Source organism: Gossypium arboreum, chromosome 7, assembly GCF_025698485.1.
Source record: "Gossypium arboreum isolate Shixiya-1 chromosome 7, ASM2569848v2, whole genome shotgun sequence".
NCBI lineage: Eukaryota > Viridiplantae > Streptophyta > Magnoliopsida > Malvales > Malvaceae > Gossypium > Gossypium arboreum.
Window position 1 is genome coordinate 8,591,249 of NC_069076.1, and position 25,304 is coordinate 8,616,552.

The 25,304-nt window shown below is 33.2% G+C and overlaps 3 protein-coding genes across 4 annotated transcripts; all 3 read left to right on the plus strand.

Moving 5' to 3' along the window:
• Positions 1 to 3,511: 3,511 nt before the first annotated feature.
• On the plus strand, positions 3,512 to 7,118 carry LOC128295202 (putative calcium-transporting ATPase 13, plasma membrane-type). Of its 2 annotated transcripts, none has more exons than XM_053030478.1 (3): positions 3,512 to 3,817; positions 3,986 to 4,525; positions 4,660 to 7,118. In XM_053030478.1, the coding sequence occupies exons 2-3, from the start codon at positions 4,077 to 4,079 to the stop codon at positions 6,992 to 6,994; spliced, it is 2,784 nt and encodes a 927-aa protein (XP_052886438.1). In that variant the 5' UTR covers positions 3,512 to 3,817; positions 3,986 to 4,076; the 3' UTR covers positions 6,995 to 7,118. The 2 variants fall into 2 exon arrangements, with proteins under 2 accessions (XP_052886438.1, XP_052886439.1); XM_053030479.1 differs by having other exon boundaries at positions 3,512 to 3,813.
• A 13,521-nt stretch (positions 7,119 to 20,639) lies between these two features.
• On the plus strand, positions 20,640 to 21,762 carry LOC108468933 (chlorophyll a-b binding protein 151, chloroplastic). Its single transcript, XM_017769801.2, has 2 exons — positions 20,640 to 20,860; positions 20,951 to 21,762. The coding sequence occupies exons 1-2, from the start codon at positions 20,715 to 20,717 to the stop codon at positions 21,600 to 21,602; spliced, it is 798 nt and encodes a 265-aa protein (XP_017625290.1). The 5' UTR covers positions 20,640 to 20,714; the 3' UTR covers positions 21,603 to 21,762.
• Positions 21,763 to 23,339: 1,577 nt separating this feature from the next.
• On the plus strand, positions 23,340 to 23,912 carry LOC108469420 (uncharacterized). The gene has a single exon (XM_017770305.2). The coding sequence runs from the start codon at positions 23,432 to 23,434 to the stop codon at positions 23,789 to 23,791; it is 360 nt and encodes a 119-aa protein (XP_017625794.1). The 5' UTR covers positions 23,340 to 23,431; the 3' UTR covers positions 23,792 to 23,912.
• Positions 23,913 to 25,304: the final 1,392 nt, after the last annotated feature.

The following is a 25,304-nucleotide window of genomic DNA, read 5'->3' on the forward strand; positions in this document are numbered from 1 at the left end:
ATTACCACACTTAAACCGTCCACTATGTTAGTCAAAGTCTATTTACCTTTTAAAGCCTTCAAGTAATGAATTCATATCATTTAGCATAATAAACTAATAGCAATTAACTTTTGTACCTTTTACGATTTAGTTTTTTTTACTTAATTACAGAATTAAATGTTAAAATTTTCTAATCAAATTTTAATATGACACTATAATGACCTTATAAATATTAAATGAATAATAATTACCGAATCACTGGTCAAAATTGTAGTCTTGAAATCACTGTTTCCGACACCACTAAAAACAAGCTATTACACAAGCTCCCATGGTTCAAAATTCATAAAAATCTTAAGGAAATAACTTAATTACTTTGGTTAATTTTGGACTAAAATGGAAAGAAAACAAAGAATTTTGTCCTTCTTCTTCTTAGCTTTGGACAACCATTTTCTAAATTAAAATTTCAATAGTGATTGAAATTTTACTAATTAGTCCATAAACTTTAATTAATTATTTTTTCGATTAAATTACTTAATCATTCTTTAATATATTTGCATATAAACTTCAGAAATCATTTTATTTATAATTTCACTAACTCAATTTTACGAAATTGAATTCTAAAATAACAATTTCCGACACCGTCTAAAAATTGAATCTTCACACTGTATCTTCTTTCTCTTATATAGAAAGGTTTTGAAAATTAGCCTTCATGAAAATTTAACAGATTCCATAAGGCAACCAAAACAACAAGATTTGACTAAGCAAATACCAAAAAAAAACATGCACAAACGGCGAGACCAAAAACCTTGCACTATGAAGCATAGAAAAAACGCGAGGCAAGACAAAATATAATAGTGTAGAATGGTAGGTTAATTATAATTATAACTATATTATATATATTAAATGCTTTTAAAATTGTAATACATATTTATTAAAATAATTATGATAGTAATTATATTTATTTTAATTAAAAATATTTGTTATAAAATTTAAACTTTTTATTAAATCAAATGATTGCTTTGGGTCAAATTATGATATGATCCTCTAGTATGTTTTAATTTAGTACTTAATATCTATTCTTTAATTTGAGGCATTTCTACTTTTAGTTATAGTTCAAATAGTTTATTATCTCAATTAAAATGTTTAGGCTGAAATTTCTCCTAAAAATACTATCCAAACTTATCATACTTGAAATAGATTTTTGATTTGTGCGTGTGTATGTTAGAAATGTGTACTTATCATCTCGAAATAGATTTTTTGTATGTGTTAGAAATGTATTTTAAAGAAAAATTTATGACAACAATTTAAATGGAATAATTAAGGATGTTAATTATTTAGATCAACTAATATCATTGAGAAAATAGACGACTAAATTATGCCAAATTAATATGTGGACTAAATCCCAAACTTTAGCAAAGTAAATGAATCAATACTAAAATTTTACCATTATCTTATAGGGCAAAAAAAATGAAAAAGGGCACTTGTGGTGACAAAATCACTTAGAAACTTTTACATAAATAACTAATAAAATTATAAACATTGAGGTAATAAATTATGTAAAAAATAAGTATGAAGATTAATTATTGAATTCAAGCATGGTATAGGGACTAATATTAAAATTTGACTTTTTTTTGTAACCTAATAAATAGAAGAGAGCTGAATTGAAATTTAACTATTTATATTTATAATGACAAAAAAAAAAAAAAAGAGAGAAAGAATAGCATTGGATCAAAGAAGAAAAGCCTTCCTCTTATATAATAACTAAGATGGTGCTGACCACGGTTTGTGTTGGTTAATTAATTTTATATTAAATTATAGAGTAAATATTTAAATATTAAAATATGCTTTAAATTTTGTATTTTTCTTATGTATCAAATTGAGCTTTCATACTTTTATTAGTCTTTCTATTTTTCAGATTTAAAATTTAAACTTTAGTATTAACACCATTCAATTCTTTTGTTAAATTTCGGTGTAATATGTTGAAATTTTAAAAAAATACTAATTTAGTAGCCATGTAACAAAAATGACTTGCAATGGATTTGAATTTAACAAATAATTTTAATAGTATTTACAACTCTTGAAAGTTACATAAACATTTTAACCAAAATAAAGTATTTGGATTAATAAAGAACATTGTAAAATTTGAGGTACCAAATTTTGTCAAAAGTTAAAGTATAAAAATCAATCTTAAATTCAAGTGTAGCACCTAGATCAATATTAAAATTTAACCATTGTTATATGATCTTAAATTTGAGCAAAACATAGGAACAAAACTAAAATTTTAGCATTTTAATGCAAAAAGAAAAGAAAAAAAATAAGGTGACTCGAGGGTTTTATATAGGTATATTAACATAAGGACCAAAATTGAAATATTACCCTTTTCCTATTAAATGCAATAGAAAAAAGAAGAGAAATTGAAGGCCCACATGTCAACGAGGAAGGTCTTTTAGTTGTAGTGTTCTTATCTTTAGAATTTAGAATTTAATTTTTAAGATTTTAGTTTTTTTTTTGAATTAAAAATTTGAGTTTATTTATTAACTCTGATAGAATGTTTTTGGGTTGATGTGAAATTTTGAAAAAAGAAAAGAAAAACTTGATATTCATATAAAAAAACATTATAATGTGTTTAATAAAAAATTTTATCGGTATTAACAATTCTTAAAATTTTATAACATTATTTTTATTTGAATGAAATATTTAAATTAACTAAGGACATTATAAAAGTTAAAAATTAAATTATATCAAAATTAAAATATATAAATTAAATTTTAAATTTAAACAAATTATAAATACCAAATTAAAATTTAACCATTTATATAATCTAAAAGTTAGAGGAATTAGAATTGAAATTTACTTCTGAAGTCAAAAAAGGAAAAAATGTAGAAATTGGAACGTTCGTCCATTCTTCCTTTTATATAGCGCGTCGTAAACCGTGGGATAATTAATTTCCACAATTATGAAACAAAATCATTTTTTGATTTTGTATTTTGTATTATATTTCTTATCGCCATTAAGGGAGATATTCTCTCTCTTTAAACCGTACACAATTCCTGGTAAAGGTAAAAGATAATGTCCCGACTTGAAGATAATATTTATTGTTTGATAATAGTTAACTGCTCGATGAACTATGCTTTAATTATTTTTTTAAAAAAGTCGACCTCTCCAATAAACAATATTCGAAAGGTTATAGATTATAGATAATTCTTTTTAATTTAAAATGTAAATATTTTTAATTTTATTTAAATCAATTCTCCATAATTTGCTTCATTGAACTTTGCCGCCATTTAAATATTATGGGGCAGTTGGTGAAGCTCATAAACTTAATCATTTTCAGTTATCGTGTTGATAAAATAATTTGGATGAGATTACAATAAAATTAGTTAGTGTAATGGTATTATAGTGATCACATTAATAGTACAATGATTTATTTTTTGTATAATGATATTGGTTTTTAAGTTAATGAAAGAAAAAATAATATTACGCGGTAAACGCGTACATAGTGAGAAGGTACGGAGCTTGTGGCTTTGACTTTGTCAAAGGTTAGAAAGCAAAGTAGAAAAAAAAAAAAAAAGTCTATCTAAGACAGAAGGAAATAATAATTTTATGAATATAGGCAGGCATAGCTCAGAAAAAGAAAGATTCACTGTTATCCCCCACAAAGCATCAAGATTACTCCAGCATTTCCATTTTGGTTTTGTTTAACTCCAAAAAGTTTTCGTTTTCAATCTTGTTTCAATGTTGCAGGAATTTCATACTGTTGAAGTAATATTTCAAGGTTCATCGGTTTGAAGCTTTTCCATAGGGACACAGCATAATCAGTTCTTTGATCTCACTGTATGTAATCGATTCTTTCCAGTGTTCATTTTTTTAACTAATTAAACTGTCAGTGACAGCTATTCTTATCTCTCCTGTCCTACTTGGGGCTTTTTCCTCAGCTGGAAAAAAGAAGACCAAATATTGAGTTATTTATTTATTCATATACTTTTTTCATGAATTGTGAAGGTAGTTTCTTTGGTTCAAGGAGTGACCGTAGGAATCAGCCTGCTATTATTGAAGGGCGGTGTGAAATTCCTAGGTGCTGTTCAGCTTGATTAAACATGTTTGCTGGAGCAAGCAACATTGGAGGTTGTAATGAGCATGGTGATGAAGACACTCTTTCTGTCAGCTTGCTCAACACCACCGCAAATTCATCTCGGAAGAATTGGACTCGATTGTACAATTTGTTTTTAGTTGTTGGAAGTCGTATTAAATCCGGAAGAGAAGAGCTTTCCATTGAAGAAGATGGATCTGTTCCCAAATCGTCTTCAAATTCTGGCTCAGCTGACTGCTGTACGATTGACATGGTTCCAACCGAAATAAAGGAGTTTTTCATTGAAGAAGATGGATCTGTTCCGAAGTCGTCGTCAACCTCTGGCTCAGCTGACTGCAGTACGAATGATATGTTTGCACCCAAAATAGAGGTTTTCCCCAAAGAAGATGGATCTGTTCCCAGGTCAGCTGACGATATTAGAATTAACATTCCGGAAGGTGTTGATGGTAATGAAAGGCGAGTAACCACATTGGTTGAAAAGAATTTTATTAAGAGGGTTTAAATATTTTATTATTATTGAGTAAATTGCCCAACACGTGCCATCACCCGATCCATGTCCGTTTAACACGTATTTCATGTTGGTTTTGCAGTATTATATTTCTAAGAAAGGCTGCTCAAATTGTGAGAGACAAAGACTTGACCTCCCTAGAGGAAGAAGGTGGAGTAAGACGAGTTAAATCACGTCTTCAATCAATCTTGGCACACGAAATTGATCGCAGCTTTGAAGAGCAAGCAACGGCCGTGATAGTTACAGGCACCACTTTTGACGCAAAGTTCTTTGTTGTTTCCTTCGTGGAAGCTTCCAAAACTCCTACTATTTTTCCTCTCTTGGTCTTCGCTGCCTTGTCCTTTACCATTGAGATGATGGAGGCCGAACCCAAACATGGGTGGCATGATGGGGTTGCAATACTTGTTGCTGTCTTTATGCTTCTCATATTTCGGTCAGTGGCTAATTATCGCCGAGCAAGACGGTTGCAGAAGAGGAAAAAATTCCATGTTAGTGTTTTAAAAGATGGACAACCCAAAACCATTACCATATCTACCCTCGTGGTTGGTCACATCTTATGTCTGAAGAAGGGGGATTTTGTCCCTGCTGATGGTTTGTTTGTTAGTGAAAATGGTTTGAAGTTGGATGACAAATTGAATCCTAATATCAATCGTGATGACAACCCATTTCTCTTAGCTGGTTCAAAGATTATGGAAGGGGAAGGTCACATGCTTGTAACATCGGTGGGTGACAATTCAGTTTTGCCTACAGTTGATCCCGATGAGAAGTCATTGATGGAAGATCAGATTGATAAGACCAATGCTTATATGGAATATGTTGGACTCTCTATATCTCTATTAGTATCTGCTTTGGTGCTAATTAACCTATTAGCGAGGAAGATGGACAAAAACAGTAATATAATGCCAGAAATGAAGGGGGATGTTTCAGCTTACAGGGTGATAAAAATCTTTGCAAGGGTTTTCTTGAATCCTAGAGGAAAAGTTCAAATATTCACCGGTGTTCTTACTGTTATGGTAACTTCATTACAACATGGAATGCCGGTTGTGATTACGATTTCCCTTTCGTACTGGAAGAAGAAGATGGCATCAGGGGACGCAAATGTACAAAGTTTATCATCTTGTGGCACGATTGGCATTGTTTCAGTTATATGCTTCGATGAGAACACAGTGGTTGCATGTAAAGAAGTAATGGGATCCATAGTGGGAGCTCTTAAAGAGGAAGAAGTAGGGTGCAAGCTGATGTCAAAGGATGAGCTCGCAACAGCGCAAGTGATGGCACATGAAATAGGAATCCTGAATCCTGACTTACGTGATATGGCAATTGAAAACAAGGATCTTCATGAACTTGCTGCTACTGCAGAAGGAATGAATAAGATTGCTGTGATAGGAAGCTGCAAACTCAAGGACAAAATTCGTATTTTACAGCGTTTGAAACAGGAAGGTCATGTAGTGGCTTTCATTGGGGGAATGGCAACAAACGATGATCTAGCCTTGAAGGCAGCTGATGTAGGGATCACAATCTGTGAGTGTAGCACTAAAATGGCCAGAGAGAACTCTGAAATTGTAATTTCCTCTAGGAATTCGCTGAGGTCACTAATTCGCTGCTTAAAGATGGGCAAATGTGCTTATGGTAATGTTCGGACTTTCACCGAAATCCAACTGACTGCAACCCTTGCCAGCTTGCTTGTAACCCTTGTCACAACATCTATATTAGATGAATCCCCTATAACAGGAATCCATATGTTGTGGGTGAATTCCATTATTTGTATCTTAGGTGGCCTAATGATGGTGATGGAGTCATATGGCCACCAGGAACTGATGAACAATCAGCCGGCGAGACGGATGAAGTCACTGCTAACCAAGACCATGTGGAGAAACGTTGCAATCCGAGCTGCATCAGATGCTTGTCATTTGTTGGTCTTACAGTTTATTGGTCAAGCTATACTCCAAATCAACAAAGATGTTGTTAAAACCATGGTGTTCAATGGTTTCATATTATGCCAAGTCTTGGATCTATTCATCAGTACCATAATTATTTTTGCAAGGAATGAAGAAGTATCAGTATCAGTAGTGAGATTCATGTGCAGTAGCCATTGGTTTCTTATGGCTTCGGGAGGTGTTATGGCTATGCAGGTTGTAGTGGTCGAGTTGTTGCAAAGTTTAGCAGAGTACGAGAGGCTAAATGTGATGCAATGGGGCTTCTGCTTCATTTACGCTGCTTGGCTGTGCGGGACCGGTCTCACCGTAAAACTCATTGCAGATTCAGCTTCGGAAGTTTTATGGAGCTCGAGGTCATCTGGTTCTCTGTTTGGGTATCTGAGGCTAAGAAGGTCTAGCTTAAGGTTGTTTGTCATTCCATTTTCAGTGTGTGTTGTTGCTTCTTTTTCATATTGTTATGTCAACCCTGACATTGCCTGAATAGCCTATTAACTTTGTTTAATTTTTTCTTTTTTAGGAATTGTTTGTGTTAGCATTAGCACGTAGTGTCGGTGATCAGTTAAACTGTTAAATCTGTGAATCCTATAAAATTAAAGAAAGAAAATTTGTCTTTCTTCTTCACTTCTTTTTCTGTTCTTGCTTTCTCGAGAAAACTCCCATCTTCTCACAAATTGAGCTTTGGAGACTCCCAATAGATTCTATGAATTTAAATAGTTCCAAATTTAGGGTTTAATAATATTATCATTCATGATTAATTTTTATATTTTTATTTCGGTAAAATTTATTTAAAAATAATTTATTTTATTAATTATTGATTTTCACAAAAATACTCATATTAATATTAATCGAGTTAAGACTGGATGAATCATTTGAATAATATACCCTGTATTGTGTTTTAAATAATAGCTAAATTCAAATAAAATTCATCAATTGTTAGTAATTTTATTGGTTCATATTTATGAAATTTATTTGTACTGGATTTTTACCTTTTTGAAAGATTGAGGGTGTCTCCTTTGATGGTTGAGTTTGCTGCATTGTGGATAATTAAGTTGTTGTCTCGACCATCCATTAAATACTTATATTATTAATTGTTTACTTTGTTGGAATATTTTTAAATATTTATAGTATTTTAATATCTATAAATGAATGAATGAGTGTAATTAATTAAATAATAAATTTTTGATCATTAGTTAAAAGTTATATTATTTGATTTTTGAAAAGAATTATAACTATTCAAACAATATTATTTGAATATTTATAATATTAAATGAATAATTATGTGTTTATTTTAAAGACTTTATTATTTAAAAGATACCTATTGAAAGATCTCTATGAAGAGATATAAAATATTTATAAATAGGAATGAAATTTCATTTAGAAGACACACCAACAAATTCTAAAAATTTTTCTTTCCTTCCTCCATTTTCTAATATTATTAGATTATTATATAAAGTATTACTTTAGAAATCCTTTGTAGAAATTGAGTTTCTTGTTATACATTGCTCAGTGCTTAGTGGGCTATTCTCGTTAATGCAAAATGCAAATAGTCATTGGCTTCATTGTTTCCTCGAGGTTAATTTGCTTGAAACTCTTTTGCACACTGAAGATAGGTGGGGGCGAATAAAACCTTAAAGATAGTAGCTTGAAACACGCCTTGGAGCCTTTTTCTATTTTTTCTTTTTCTTTTTGAATTCCGTTCGTGTGTTCGAAATTTTCCTCACGAGAGATTTGTACTAACAATTTTAATGTTATACCACAACACATGAAAGTGGAACGCTAAGGGAGATGGCTTCGAACTTTGTCAAACTTGATTAGTTTGATGATGGCAATTTCCGACGATGGCAGAAAAAGATGCACTTCTTATTATCAACTTTGTAGATCTTCTATGTTTTGGATACTCCAAGACCTGAAGAGAATGAAAACGAATCTGTTGCTACAACTCGAGAAAGGCAAAAATGAGACAATGTTGATTATGTGTGCATGGGCCACATATTGAATGGTTTATCCGATGGTTTGTTCGACACCTACCAAAACGAAGTCACCGCTAAAGAATTGTGAGACAAATTGGAGATAAGATACATGAACGAAGATGCTACAAGTAAGAAGTTTATTGTCAGTTATTTCAATAATTATCAAATGGTTATGGTCATTCTGTTATGGAACAATTCCGTGATATTGAAAAAATGTTGAATTAATTTAAGTAATAGGATATGAAAATGGATGAAATGATTGTTGTATCCTCCATAATAGACAAACTTCCTCCATCTTGGGAAGACTTTAAAAGAAGTCTAAAACATAAGAAAGATGAAATATCTCTTGAGGCTTTGGCAAACCATCTTTGTATTGAAGAAGAATATCGAAAGTAAGATCAAAACCTAAATTCTAAAAATGCCAAAGTGCATGTTATAGAGGAAGTATAGACTATTAAACCATTTAAGAGAAAGTTCAAATAGATTGATAGAACGCCTAAGTTCAAAAAAGAAATAAAATGGCTCATGTTATCATTGTGGTAAGTCAGGACATTTCAAGAATAAATGTCGGTTTTTAAAGAAAAAATCATCTTCTAAGGCTAATAATAACGAAAAGTTCATTGCAATGATATCTGAAATTAATATGACACAAGATGATAATACATGGTGGATTGATACCAGAGCAACCAAACATGTGTACAAAGACAAAAGCATATTCACAAAGTTCACACAATGTAAAAATGACAATGTCTTGTACAAGGAAAATTCTTCCACCACAACAATCAAAGGCAAAGGGTCTGTTGAACTACAATTTACTTCTGGAAAGGTTTTAACCTTAAATGATGTATATTATGTACCAGAAATTAGGAAGAATTTAATGTCTGGAAGTTTGTTGATTAAGTTTGGTTTCAAACTTGTTTTTGAGACAGATAAGTTTATTTTGTCTAAGGGAGGAATTTTTGTAGGGAAATGGTATATGTATGAGAGCATGTTCGAACTCAATATTATTAATAAGAATAAAAATACTATTTTTGCTTATATGGTTGAATCTTCTTGTTTATGGCATTATAGATTAAATCATTTGAATTATAAAAATTGAATGACATATATAAGTTAGATTTAATTCTTGTTTTTAATAATAATATTAAAAAGTGCAATACATGTATGTTAACTAAAATTAATAGAAACCCTTTTCCCTAAGGTTAAAAGGAAAACAAATTTTTTGGTTTGGTACATAGTGATTTATGTGACATGCATAATACTCCTACATTACGTGGAAAGAAATATTTTGTTACTTTTATTGATGATTGTTCTATATATTGTTATTTATATTTATTGCATTCAAAAGATGAAGTGCTTGATAAATTTAAAGTTTATAAATCTAAAGTTGAACTTTAGTGTGAATCATTTATCAAGTGCTTAAGACCAGATGGATGTGGAGAATACTATAATCCAAGTTATTTTGAATCTACTGGAATTGTCCATCAAGTTTCAGCCCCTTACACACCACAGCAAAACGGTGTAGCTGAAAGGAAAAAATAGAGTCTTGACTGAAATGGTAAATTCAATGTTATCATATTCAGGTCTTGGACAAGGTTTTTGGGAAGAAGCTGTTCTAACAGCTTGTCATATATTGAATAGAGTTCCTAATAAGGAAACTAAAATAACCCCCTATGAACAATGGAAGAAAATGAAACCAAACCTTAATTATTTGAAGGTTTGGGAATATAGAGCTATTGTCAAAGTTCCAACACCTAAACGTAAAAAGTTTAATGAAAGAGGAATTGAATACATATTTATAGGATATGCATATAATAGTAAGGCATATAAGTTCATGGCAATTTAACCAAATGATCCAATTTCAATTAATACTATTATTGAATCAAGATATGTTATTTTTGATGAAAATAGATTTAATTCTATTTCAAGACAATTACAACCACAACAATTGATTCATTATTCAAATAAGAATGAGTTTCCATTGGAACAATGTAACACCCCTAACCCGTATCCGACGTTGGAATAAGGTTACGGAGCATTACCGGACTTATACCTCAACCAATCATACAATTCGAATACGATTCTCATACCAATTAAAAACTATTCAAATTCATTCATATAGTCCCTAATACGAGTTCTCGAGTCCCCAAATAGAAATTAAAACTGATTCGGGACTAAACCGAGTACTTAAGGAATTTTTAGAAAAACTTTAAAAATTTTCAATGTGCAGGGGATACACGCTCATGTGGTCAGGCCGTGTGAGACACACGGCCAAAGGACACACCCGTGTCTCAGGCCGTGTGTGCATTCGAAATGGAATCACATGGTCGTGTCCCAACCTATGTTCGACCCCCTGTAACTCATTGACTTAGGTCACACGGCCAACCCACACGCCCATGTGCTAGGCCATGTACCCTTCGAAATGGCCTCACACGCCCGTGTGCCAGGCCGTGTGAAAACTGGTGGGTATACTGACTTGTGCCATACGACCAAGCCACACGCCCGTGTGCTAGGCCGTGTGAAGCTACTGACTTCGTTTCTAATGAAGTATCAGGGGACACACGGCTGTGACACACGGCTGAGACACACGCCCGTGTCTCTACCCGTGTAGACAAAAAGAGGCTATTTTCCAAAGCATTTTCCTTACCCAAAATAGTGCCAACCTAAACTCAACAATGCACAAACAACCATGACATAAATAGGCACTTAAAGCCATTCAATATCAATTTTATATCATGCACTATCACACACACAACATGATATCCATAAGCACATTCACTTAACCACTTTAACATACATCAAACATACTTTCAAAGTCTACCTAAAAGGTCAAATACATATATGAGACTTTATGCCTAAAACTTATCATGCATACTCATCTTAATTCCAACCACTTAGTACCAAACACAATTGCACAAACAAGGCATTCATAAAGCAATTATGCACCATATATCATAAGGCCATTTATACATATATACACACCAAAATACATTACTACATTACAAGCCAAATCAAATGGCCATAACAAAACAAAACATATAGGCCACAAAACCAAAACACCTATACATGCCATTTAACCCAAAATATACAAAATCTAAAGTACCAAAATGAGAGTTTTATAGTATGACGTAATCTCCGACGACTTCCGAATTGAGTGAGCTTCTGAATCACTAAAAACATGAAAATTAAAACGGAGTAAGCAATTAAGCTTAGTAAGTTCGTATAGCTAATAAATACAACTTACCAAATCATCCACAATTTAGGTAAACAAAAATAAAAGCATATATTATCTTCAATATATCATCAATGAACACAACAACAAATCTGTCCAAATAAGGTCTGAAAATTCTATTAATCAAATCTATAAAAACTACAGGAGCATTAGTTAACCCAAATAACATAACAAGAAATTCATAATGTCTATACCTGGTTCTGAATGCAGTTTTTGGCACATTTGAATCTTTAACCCGCAACTGATAATAACCGGATCGCAAATCAATCTTTGAAAATACTGTTGCTCCTTTTAACTGATCAAACAAATTATCAATTCTCGACAAAGGATACTTATTCTTAATTGTAAACTTGTTAATCTATCGATAATCAATACACAGTCTCATTGATCCATTCTTCTTCTTTACAAATAAAACTGGTGCACCCTAATAAAAGAAACTAGATTGTGCAAAGCCTCTATCCGTTAACTCTTGCAACCAAGCTTTCAACTTATTCAACTTTGTCGAAGCCATTCTGTACGGAGCTATCGATATCAGTGATGTTCCCGGTACTAACTCAATAGCAAACTCAACATCTATAATCAGTGGCAACCTGGGTAACTCTTCCGGAAAAACATCTAAATATTCACAAACCACTAGTACTGATTCAATCTTTAATTCAGACACCTTTGTATCAAGTACGTAAGCAAGATAAGCATTGCAACCCTTTCTCACATATTTCTACACTAACATAACTGATACCACTATAGGCAACTCACTTGAATTATCGGATTCAATACGAAGAATCTCACCATTCTGATATTTCAATAAAATAAGCTTTCGTCTACAATTCATAACCGCATCATGCAAAGTCAGCCAATCCATACCTAATATTACATCAAACTCATCAATCAGTAAGAGCATCAAATCGGCCAGAAAACAGTAACCTTGAGTCATCAAAGGACAATTTTTGCAGACTTTATCAATTAGGACATATTAACTTAAGGGGTTCGATATCTTAACCACAAATTCAGTGGACTCGACAGGCAAACTCTTAGTAGGCACTAACTTTGTACATACATATGAATGGGTTGATTCCAGATCAATCAAAGCAATTACATCTATTTTATAAAGAGAAAATGTGCCGGTGATAACATCTGGTGTCGAGGCATCCTCGCGAGCACAAATAACATAAGCTCTAGCTGACGCTCATGCCTTAGATCTTACAATAGATTCTCTCGTTGCAACTCAACTGCCGCTCACATTTCTAGTATTTCAGAGTGGTTTCCCTATAGTAGATGTATTACTCGATCGAGCAGTCAGGAGTTTGTCTTTCTCAGGTAACTCAGGGCAATCACGAATGAACTGTTCTTGCAAGCCACATCTAAAACAGGATCTGTCATTCATTCAACATTTTCCAAAATGTCGTCTTCCACAACGTTGACAATCAGGTCTGTTGGTTTTAACACTACCAACGCTCGTTACTGAAGTGGCTTGAGCTTTTGAACCTATGTGTTGTTTTCCACGATCTCGGTTCGAATATCCCACTAAAACGGTCGAACAATTATAGAAACCCTTTGATTTCTTTGACGACGAGTGATAAGATGTTCCCGTTGACCTCTTTCTCGAATCTCTAGCCTCATAATCGGCTATTCTCTTCTCTTTACTAAGCTCATCGGCTTTGTAAGCTCTATAAACTAAAACTACAAATTCTTCCAATTCAAGTATCCCTACTAAAAGCTTGATGTCTTCATTTAACCTATTTTCAAACCGTTTACACATAATTTCTTCAGTGGAGACACACTCTCGAGCATATTTACTTAGTCTTACGAATTCTCTTTCATACTTGGTTACGGTCACACGACCTTGTTTCAACTCTAGAAATTTCTTGCGTTTTTATCGAGAAATCACTGACTTATGTACTTTTTCCTGAACTCGGTCTGAAAGAATTCCCACGTGACCTATTCTCTCAGTACTACAGATATCAAGGTATTCCACCACTGATAAGCTGAATCTCTCAGATGAGACACAACACATTTAACACACTTGAATGGTGTACAAGATAATTCATCAAATACCCGCATTGTATTCTCTAGTCAGAACTTGGCTATTTTAGAGTCATCATCAACTATAGCCCTAAACTCTTCAGCCCCATATTTACGGATTTTATCAACTGGCAGCTTACTAATTCGGATTGGTTCAAAACATTAAGGAATAACAGGAATTGATTGGGGAACAAGAGAGGTTGGAGATTGTTAAGTAGCCAGGTTCGTCCGTACGAACTTGGTGAACCATTCATTTATCATCTGGAAGAAGGCTTCCTTAGCCTTTCTTCTATGACTTACAGGCACAGGTAAATACTCAGACGACGCTGCCACTCGAATTGAGGCCGGCGCGTTACTTTCAACATCATTAGAGTCTGCTTTATTGAGATCCATTACTATATAAAAAACATGATTTTAAACTGTCAGGAGATGTCACACTATCACAGGTTAATAAATAGCATGTATAGCTAGACTCACATACACTAGTTAGTCTGATAATTGACTAAACCGTAGCTCTAATACTAATAAATGTAACACCTTTAACCCGTATCCGATGCCGGAATAAGGTTACGGAGCATTACTGGACTTATATCTCAACCAACCATACAATTCGAATACGATTCTCATACCAATTAAAAACTATTCAAATTCATTCATATAGTCCTTAATACAAGCTCTCGAAGCCCCAAATAGACATTAAAACTGGTTCGGGACTAAACCGAGTACTTGAGGAATTTTTAGAAAAACTTTGAAATTTTACAATGTACAAAGGATACATTCCCGTGTGGCTAGACCTTGTGGGCATTCGAAATGAAATCACATGGCTGTGTTCCAGCCCGTGTCCGACCTCGTGTAACTCACTGACTTGGGTCACACGGCCAACCCGCATGCCCGTATGCCAGGCCATGTACCCTTTGAAATCGCCTTACAAACCCGTGTGGCAGGCCGTGTACTAGGCCGTGTAAAAACTGAAGGGTATACTGACTTGTGCCACACGGCCAAACCAAACGTAAGTGTGCTAAATCGTGTGAAGCTACTGACTTGGTTTCTAATAAAGTATCAGGGGACACACAGTCGTGTCACCTAGCCGTGTGTGACACACGGCTAAGACACACGCCCGTGTCTCTACCCGTGTGGACAAAAATAGGCTATTTTCTAAGCTATTTTCCTCACCCAAAGTGGTGCCAACCTAAACTCAAAAATGCACAGACAACCATGACATAAATAGGCACTTAAAGCCATCCAATATCAAGTTTATACCATGCACTATCACATATACAACTTAAACACTTTAACACACATCAAACATACTTCTAAAGTCTGCTTAAAAGGTCAAATACATTTATGAGACTTTATTTCTAGAACTTATCATGCATACTCATCTCAATTCCAACCACTTAGTACCTAAACACAATTGCACAAACAAGGTATTCATAAAGGAATTATACACAACATATCATAAGGCCATTTATACATATATACACACCAAAATACATGACCACATTACAAGCCAAATCAAATGGCCATAACACAACAAAACATATAGGCCACATAACCAAAACACCTATACATGCCATTTAACCCAAAATATACAAAATCCAAAGTACCAAAATGAGAGTTTGATAGTGTGACATAATTTCCAACGACTTCTACGAGCTTTCGAGTCACTAAAAACACAGAAATAAAAATGGAGTAAGCAATTAAGCTTAGTAAGTTCGTATAGCTAATAAATACAACTTACCAAATCATCTACAATTTAAGTAAACAGAAATAAAATCATATATTATCTTCAATTGGCCCAAAGCCTAACACGCAATTCACAATTATGTTAACCATGTATTTATATATCAAATATAAACCATATCTCGTATTTCATATGAATACATGTGCTAGTTCGTATCGAACTCGTATAATCTTATATCATCATTGTGACCGTTGAACCATTTGGAATACTATCGGATACTCGAGTATCTAGCACACTAAGTGCCAATACGTTGTCAAAACCATCTCTATCTTATATCTTATGTAGATGCTCACTCATGAGGTATCACTGGGTCTACTCACACAAGCTGTAAGTTAAGACGTAGCTACACGGTGCTGCTCACACAAGCAGTAAAGTAACCACAACACATGCCAGAAACTCAGCAACCAGTAGGACATACGAGACCAACACCCAAAACACGGTAACCCCTAATGACATATCATTTGTATCCTATCTATTCCTAAGGTTCAACTGGGATCCAATACTTTGACGATACCTCATTGAGAACTTCTATGGCGTCATATCATCACAATTATAATAATGAAGCATTTAAACACATATAATTTAATGCTTATTAAACATACGAACTTACCTCAAATTAGTACGAAGAAAATTGACCGATCAATCCACTACTTTATCTTTGCCTCGATCTAATTCCGAACATGGCTTTTCTTGATCTAAATAATCAAATTTAACTAATTCAATAGTTACTCTATTCAATTCAATTCAATTCAATTTCATGTTATGAAAAAATTACCATTTTACCCCCATACTTTTCACCTTTTTACAATTTAGTCTCTAGGCTCGTAAAATGAAATTCATGAAAATTTCTCTACACCCAAGCCTAGCCAAATTTTATAGGTGTTCATAGCATCCCATACATTCCAAAAATTCATACATTTAACACACAAATTTCACATTTCACAATTTAGCCCCTATTTGACAATTTCATTAAAAATCTTTTAACAGAAGTTGTCTATTTAACAACAAGGATTCATTTTTTCCATTAAACTTCAAAAAAAAAAAAAAACTAATATGCTCTCATGGTAAAACCCTAGACTTTCAATCATTTTGCAATTTAGTCCCCTATTTAACTAGCTTAAGCAACAACGATCCTGAAAACATAAAAAATCAACATAAACGGGACAAGAAATCACTTACATACAAGGGGCTTTCTTTGCAAAATTTCAAGCTTTTACCAAGGGTTTTCTTGTTAAAATTTCCAGCAATGCACGTATGGAGAAGATGAACATTTTGTTTTATTTAATATATCATTTATTTACCTAATTACCTATTTACCCTTACCTAATTTTAAAATTTTCATAAATACCATGCCATGCACATCCACTATCTCATTTAGTAGTCTAATTACTCAATAAGGACCTCCATTTTGAAGTTCTATAGTTATTTAATACCTTTAGCTAATAGAACAAAACTTTCTCACTTTATGCGATTTAGTCATTTTTCACAAATTACGCATACAAACGGTAAAATTTCGTTACGAAATTTTTATACCATGATTCTAACATGCTGTAAATATTAAAATAATATTAAAATAAATTTTATGACCTCAAATTTGTGGTCCCAAAACCACTGTTCCGATTTCACTGAAAACGGGCCATTACAAACAAATTGATAATAATGATAAATCTTGTCAAGAATTAAGAAGCAGTAAGAGGATTAAAAAGGTCAAAGATTTTGGACTAGATTTTATTTTATTTTTTATAGAAGGAAAAAGGTGAAAGTATATGCAATAAGATACCTTATTGTTATAATACAAAATCTGATCCTATTACATTTGAAGAGGCAATGAAATCTCAAGACTTTTCTTTTTGGAAAGAAGTAATAAATGATGAGATGGATTCAATAATGGGAAATCAAACTTGGATCTTAGTTGATCTTCCAACCGGGTTCGAAATCAATATGTTGAAAATGGATCTTTAGAAAGAAAATGAAGGCCGATGGAACCATTAATAAATTTAAAGCAAGGTTGGTAACCGAAGGTTTTACACAAAAACAATGTATTGATTACTTAGATACCTATGCTTCAGTAGCAAGAATTACTACAATTAGACTCTTGATATCACTTACCTCTATATATAATTTGGTTGTTCACCAAATGGATGTTAAAACTGCATTTTTAAATGGTGAATTGAAAGAGGAAGTGTGCATGGAACAACTAGAAAGATTTTATGTTCCAAGATAGGAGCATAAGGTATGTAAGCTTGTTAAATCTTTATATAGACTTAAACAATCACCAAAACAACGGCATCAAAAGTTTGACGAGGTTGTTTTAGCTAATGGCTATAAAATAAATAAATCTGATAAGTGCATATATAGCAGATTTGAAAATGGAAAAGGTGTCATAATTTGCTTATATGTAGATGACATGCTCATTTTTTTCACGGATTTAGAATAAATAGAAATCATAAAGAAATTATTCTCAAACAACTTTGCTATGAAGGATATGGGTGTAGCAAATGTTATTCTTGAGATTAAAATAACCCAAGATGAAAACACTAAAGCTTTATCACAATCATATTTCATTGAAAATGTGCTTAAAAAGTTTGATCTTTTCAACTGTATACCAGCATCTACAACTATGGATCCTCAAATAAAATTAATATTTAATGCTGGTAGGAAAATTGATCAATTGAAATATGTAAGTCTAATTGGTTGTCTTATGTACATAATGACTTGTACAAGACCAGATATTACATATGCTATTGGGAAATTGAGTAGGTACACAAGTAATTCAAGTAGTTTGCATTAGCAAACTTTAAATAAAGTACTTAGGTACTTAAAGAAAACTATTAACTATGGATTGTGTTATAATGGATATTCTCCAGTTTTAGAAGGGTATTCGGATGCTAGTTGGATTACAAGTTTGGAAGATCATGCATCTATTAGTGGATGAATCTTCATTCTTGGTGAATGAGCCATTTCTTAGGGTTCCGAAAAACAAACATGTACTACTGATTCTACCATAGTAGTAGAATTTATTGCATTAACCGCTGCATCTAAAGAAGCAGAATGGTTAAGAAATTTGCTTCATGATGTACCTTTATGGCCTAAGTCGATTTCACCTATTTCTATCTGTTGTGATAGTAAGGCTACTCTAGCAAAGGCATATAGCCAAGTATATAATGGAAAGTCTAGACACGTTAGATTAAGACATAGCTATGTTCGACAATGAATCTCTAATGGAGTAATCAGTATTAATTATGTGAGGTCAAGTGAAAATTTCGAGGATCTTTGGACAAAAAGTCTTGCTAGAGATGCAGTAAAAAGGACCTTAAAAGGGATGAGACTCAAGCCCATTAATTAGAGTCATCTGATGGAAACTCGACTCAATGCTTGGTATAACGTCAAGTCTTGAGTTCAACGAGACAAAGTACATTATTAGTATGTGACTGTTAGCACTATAAATAAATCCATCTTAAGATTAAAGTGCTAGGTACCCGTAATGATGAGGGAAGGATGAGTAATGTACTCTTAATAGACCCATAACATAAATATGTTAGAGTGTTATAATTACGGGAACACTCTTGATAGGATCTACCTATGTGAGTGGAAGTGTGGCGACTTTTAAGAGCTCAAGGACTTGGCTCTGACAGCACTCATGAAAAGAGGACACAGACACATGGCCCTAATAGCGTCCCTAGATACCATGCATTTATCGATGTTGAAATCATTGTGTGAGATGTGTTCGGTTAATCAAATGGAAAAGTTGGTTCAAAGCTTAGTCTACCATGCAATTTCGATTAATTTTAACATATTTTCACTAAGTGAATGTTCAATCGTAAGACACATTCATTTATGCAAATTGATTTCCAAGAATATCAAAATCTAAAATGTTTTGAAAATGAGGGGAAATTGTTGGAACATTTTCAAATATTTATAGTGTTCCAATAATTATAAATTAATTAGTGTAATTAATTCAAAAGATAAATCTTTTGGTCATTAGTCAAAAAGTATATTATTTGATTTTTGAAAGAAATTATAACTATTCAAACAATATCATTTGAATAGTTATAATATTAAATGAATAATTATGTGTTTATTTTAAAACATTATTATTCAAAAAGACATCTATTGAAAGATGTCTCTATGAAGAGATATGAAAATTCCTATACATAGGAATGAGATTTCATTTGGAAGATACACAACAAATTTTAAAATTCTTTCTTTCCTTCCTCCATTTTCTAATATTATTAGATTATTCTATAAAGTATTACTTTAGAAATCCTTTATAGAAATTGAGTTTCTTGTTATACATTGCTCAGTACTTAGTGGACTATTCTCGTCAATGCAAAAAGCAAATAGTCATTGGCTTTATTGTATCCTCGAGATTAATTTAGTTGAAACTCTTTTGCACACTGAAGATAAGTGTGGGCAAATATAACCTTAAAGATAGTGGCTTGATACATGTCTTGGAGCATTATCCTATTTCTTCTTTTTTTATTCGAGTTTCTTTCGTGTATTCGAGATTTTTCTTATCGAAAATTTGCACTAACATACCCTTAATACGTGGGGGCTAAATAACTGAGGTTCGTCATATCTTATGTGAAGACGATGGTTGCACAAATCATTTAGCAAATTTAGCACAGGACGGCACGAATGAACTAATCTGTTTACGTAACCCGCCTAATAGTATTCTCCTTTGCTGCAAGCGAATGTTCTTAGGCATCGGAGAACAAGATTTTAGATTTATTTTCTATTCTCTTCTTTTGTATATATATACATATTCATTTGGCAATTTGAAAAATCTAGACTTTTAAAATGTTTAATTTTTTTACACATATGGTAAACATCTTTATTTTTAAATTATGTAATTAAAATGACTGATGAAACATTGATTCAGAAACAAATTTAAAAATAAATTTAAAATATTTTTATATTATTTTAGAATAATATATTTAAAAGAATTTCTGCTAATTAAATATTTTTTATAAATTTATTATTAATTAATTAAAATTAAAAAAAATAAAACCCCAAACGAAAGAATGGGAATTGATTTAGATATCTATCAAAAGAATCCTGTAAATCATACGTGGCATGACAGTAGCCTTAAATCTGTTGAAAGAAAATCTAACGTGGAGGAATCCACATCCAATAGATTGCTGCTGACATGTACATTTCCTGATTCACATAAATCGCCACAACAATCGGCAAACAAAACCAAGTCTAATCTAAAAGCTCTCAGGCATCACCATGGCAACCTCTGCTATCCAACAATCTGCTTTCGCTGGCCAAACAGCTTTGAAGCAGTCCAATGAGCTCGTCTGCAAGATCGGTGCCGTCGGTGGTGGTCGCGTTTCCATGCGTAGAACCGTCAAAAGTGCTCCAACCAGCATCTGGTACGTTACATTTTGTTGCATGCATTAATCTATTTTATGAGCAAAAAACATGAGAGAGAGGGAAATATTGTTCTGATTACTTATAAACAGGTATGGCCCTGACCGCCCAAAGTACTTGGGTCCATTCTCTGACCAAATCCCATCATACCTGACCGGTGAATTCCCTGGGGACTACGGGTGGGACACTGCTGGATTATCAGCTGACCCAGAGACATTTGCCAAGAACCGTGAGCTTGAGGTGATCCACTGTAGGTGGGCTATGCTTGGTGCCCTTGGCTGTGTTTTCCCTGAAATTCTTTCAAAAAATGGTGTCAAGTTCGGAGAGGCGGTTTGGTTCAAGGCTGGTTCCCAAATCTTCTCCGAGGGTGGCCTTGACTATCTCGGCAACCCAAACCTCATCCATGCTCAGAGTATTCTTGCTATCTGGGCTTGCCAAGTTGTGCTCATGGGATTTGTTGAAGGGTACAGAGTTGGTGGTGGACCACTCGGTGAAGGACTCGACCCAATTTACCCAGGTGGTGCTTTTGACCCGCTTGGATTGGCTGATGACCCTGATGCCTTCGCGGAATTGAAGGTTAAGGAGATCAAGAACGGCCGCCTGGCAATGTTCTCCATGTTTGGGTTCTTCGTCCAGGCTATTGTCACTGGAAAGGGTCCCATCGAGAACCTTTTCGACCACCTTGCTGATCCGGTGGCCAACAATGCTTGGGCTTATGCCACTAACTTTGTCCCCGGAAAATGAACAACTTAGATGGAGTCATAGTCATAGATGTGTCTTTGAAAGCTGTAATGTTAATCACTGTTCACTATGAATGTGGTTTCGCTACTTATCTTTGGAGCTTTTGTATCATTAATGCTTTGATCTTTTGTAATTGAAATAGTATTTTCTTGATATCACTAAAGCATGATTTTCTGCAGCACATAAGATAAACTTCTGTGGCACATATCTATATTAATCATTTAATTTCCAAAAAAAAAAAAATCCTAGTCATTTACATTAACACACTGAAATTAATACGAGGATCTAATTCTTACAATTTATGTTGGAATAAGTATTTATTCCAGCCAAGAGCTGAGGCAATTCATCTTTTAAATGAAGAAAGTAGCTATTATCTCTTGTAGAAATTTTCACGACCATAGATTCTAGAAAGCAGTTTAGTTTAATCCAATGCTTAACTCATGTTGGTTCATATACAGTCACCTTCAAAACGTGACATTCATCAAAATTGAGAGTTTAATCTCAACATTTGTGATTCTTTCCTCCAATTTTACACCACCATTGTCATTGTTTTGGCAGATAAGTAGCATCGGCAGTATCTAAAGTTTAACAGATGGTTCCACCAAAGATAAACCATCTACTTAGCAATGAAAGCTAATCTGGAATAGCCAGTGTTAGTAGGAAGCATAGATTGAATATAAAATATCTCCTGGCGGGACTTGAACTTAAATGAAAATCTAAATTAAAAATTTATATATAATATGACTTAAACTTAAATACTCGAAAACTTCTATTTTTGTTATCATTACCAAAATCTTGTTAACTATATTTGTTTATGAATTAGAATTTAAGTTTAGCCTTGAACTAATCAATCTCACCAGTTTTACCAATTGAACTAAATTGAGGATATAATTTATCCCACAACAAGTTTATTGTATGGCACGGCATGCCAAAGGGATGTGAAACAAAAGAGATCATAATACCATGAATTTGTCTTCACCCTTTTGTTTTCAATTGCGGGGTCTCCGGAGAAAGTGGTTCAGCTAAATCTAATAGTAACATGTTGTATGATAAAATTAATGGACATATGCATAGGACAATGTTTTATTATCCATACTTTTTGTGTTTTCATCATTGATTTTGGAAATGAAGTTCATTGTTTCTATTGCCTTTTACATATGGCAACATCAGAATGTAATTACATGATTACCATTAGACTTATGAAATTAAATGAAGTCTTTGATATAATTTCATAAATAAAAAGAAACTAAAGGACCTAAAAAAAACTCCGAAGATTATTATTTTCTGATGCTCTGCCTTTTGCCCCTAAAATATAAATGAAATAAAACAAAGGTGTAAGTTGAAATCAAATAAAAAGAAACAATATGCATCCAAAACGTGCCAGTGAATGCACCATCTTCTTCGAAGCTAACTTGGATTTTTCAAAGACAAGCCAACACTTGATTACCTAACCATTGATTCCCCAACAAAGCTTGCTTCCAAATACTACTCTCCAAACCCATTTGGACTCTCATCTCTCACGCTTTATCCTCCCTTAAACAAACTACATTTGCCTACATCCATCAACCCACCCCTGCCTACACTAGCCTCTATACTTTTCTTCTTGTATTTTGCTGCACAGCAGTCGATTCTCCTTTCATATTACATCACCCACAATCATTTGGGATGCCAACAAATTAGTATACATTAATGCAGGGACTTAAATGCTGCCGTAGACCCATTTTCGGTTGTATCGTATCTATTATGTTACAGAATGATCAACCATCTCCTATAAATACATCTATATACTCAATTGTGTTTGAGCCACAAAGGAAAAGATTTTTTTTCATATAATGGGTAGGCAAAGTGGGGATCCTACTATGGCTAGTTCCTCGATTGCACTTTTGCAAGAAAGGTTTAGGCAGCTGCAGAAGGTTAGACAAAAGAGAGAAGCTAAAGAGCTTCTGAAACTATTCTCTGAACCCGACCGTGCTGGCTCGACCAAACGCTACGAACCCGACGTGCATTTATCATACAGGCAACCCCAGCAAGACTCGCTCACTCTTGGACTGAACTCACTGAGCAAGCAAACCGATTTCAGAGCCATGGGAATCCCTGCATCAACGAGCTTATGGACTAACAGTGAACCAACTTCAAGCGGTACTTCAAAATATTTGGAGAACTCTGATGTTGATACTTCTCTTCATCTGTAGATCGGAAAGCCTTAATATGTGTCATAATATCTTTGTTAACTTATCTACTCTCTCTTTCCTCTTGTGTTTTTTTGGTCTGTAAGATTGAAAGAGTAATATAACCATATATATTTACTGATAATATACATTGCTGGGTATATGTCTTCAATTTTTCTTTAAATTTTCCATCACATTTAAGGGTTTCTGATCATCGAACCTCGGCATTCATCATAACTTAAAGTGATTTAGTGCCAAAATCATTCAGTATAAAGTATTGCTAAACCCAATCTGAAAAAATGAACAAAAAAAAAAAAGAAGAAAGAGCTGCAAATACAAGCAGATTCCTTTTCCTAATTTCTTTTCATAGGAAAGATGATATTGGGTTGTTCAATAATGTGGAGCTTGCTTGTACTGTGGTGGCATTGTTTATAACAGTTATAGTTTGGTTATTCACTTACATTGTAAAGTTGGGCTGATGCGGTTTGTTGTGACTTTTATGCAATGAGATGCCACCGATCGTTGTATATGTTGCTTTCCCTTTTCTTGTTTGGCTGTGTTTTCTTGATTTGTCTTTGTTTATTTTTACATTGGAACTTGTATGGCTATTTGATCCATAGGTCGACCATGGTATAAAGTTGAGGTTGTTTTAGTCGCTGAAACATTTGCATTTGGAAACAAATAACATTTTGACCTTTCTACTCCACTCTTATATCTTTCCTACCACCATTATATAACCAGACCGGTCCATTGAATTAATGATTTGATTATTTTTTCGGTAGTCCCTATACTACTATATAAAGTTCATTTTAGTCTTTAAATTAAAATTATTCCGAATTAGATCTTGTAAAATTTATTCAAATCATGACACTATTACAATTTTTCAATAATTGATGATAATTAGACAAAATATATCATATCCAACTGATTTACTCATGACCTGATTCAACCCATAGAAGAAATTTTTTTTTTCAGTCACAAGATAGTTCAAAATTACATGGATTTTTTTTAGGGAATGGTTGGGTTTTTTTATTAATCGAGTCAGGCAAATCAATTGTGTATGATATATTTTTGTCCAAAATTATCAATAACATAGCGGAAAATTGTAACAGTGTCATGATTTGAATAAATTTGTAATATATAAGGACTAATATGGAGCAATTTTTAGTAGAAAGACTACAATAAACTTTACATGTAATTTTTAGCTACATGATAGTTAAAAGTACATGGATTCTTTTAATGATGGTTGGGTTTTTTTTATGGGCAAAGTGAGGTAATGGGTAAATCAATTGTGTATGATATATTTTGTTTAAATTATTAGTAACTTAACGACAAATTATAACGGTGTCATGATTTGAATAAAGTTGTAATGTGCAGAGACTTATCTGGAGTAATTTTTAGTAGAGGGACTAAAATGAACTTTATGTAATAGCATAGGGACTCTTAATAGACTTTGACCAATTTTTTAAAGTAAAAAATTCAACTTAGAAAATAGGGGAGGGAAAATTATATCAACAATGCTTGAACACTGGTAATT

What these genes read in the sequence shown, in the direction of transcription:
- LOC108468933 (XM_017769801.2), top strand. Translation starts at nt 20,715, where the DNA reads ATGGCAACCTCTGCTATCCAACAATCTGCTTTCGCTGGCCAAACAGCT. An exon ending in AGTGCTCCAACCAGCATCTG is followed by an intron (nt 20,861 to 20,950) that starts GTACGTTACATT and finishes ACTTATAAACAG; the next exon opens with GTATGGCCCTGACCGCCCAA.
- LOC128295202 (XM_053030478.1), top strand. Translation starts at nt 4,077, where the DNA reads ATGTTTGCTGGAGCAAGCAACATTGGAGGTTGTAATGAGCATGGTGAT. An exon ending in GGTGTTGATGGTAATGAAAG is followed by an intron (nt 4,526 to 4,659) that starts GCGAGTAACCAC and finishes TTGGTTTTGCAG; the next exon opens with TATTATATTTCTAAGAAAGG.
- LOC108469420 (XM_017770305.2), top strand. Translation starts at nt 23,432, where the DNA reads ATGGGTAGGCAAAGTGGGGATCCTACTATGGCTAGTTCCTCGATTGCA.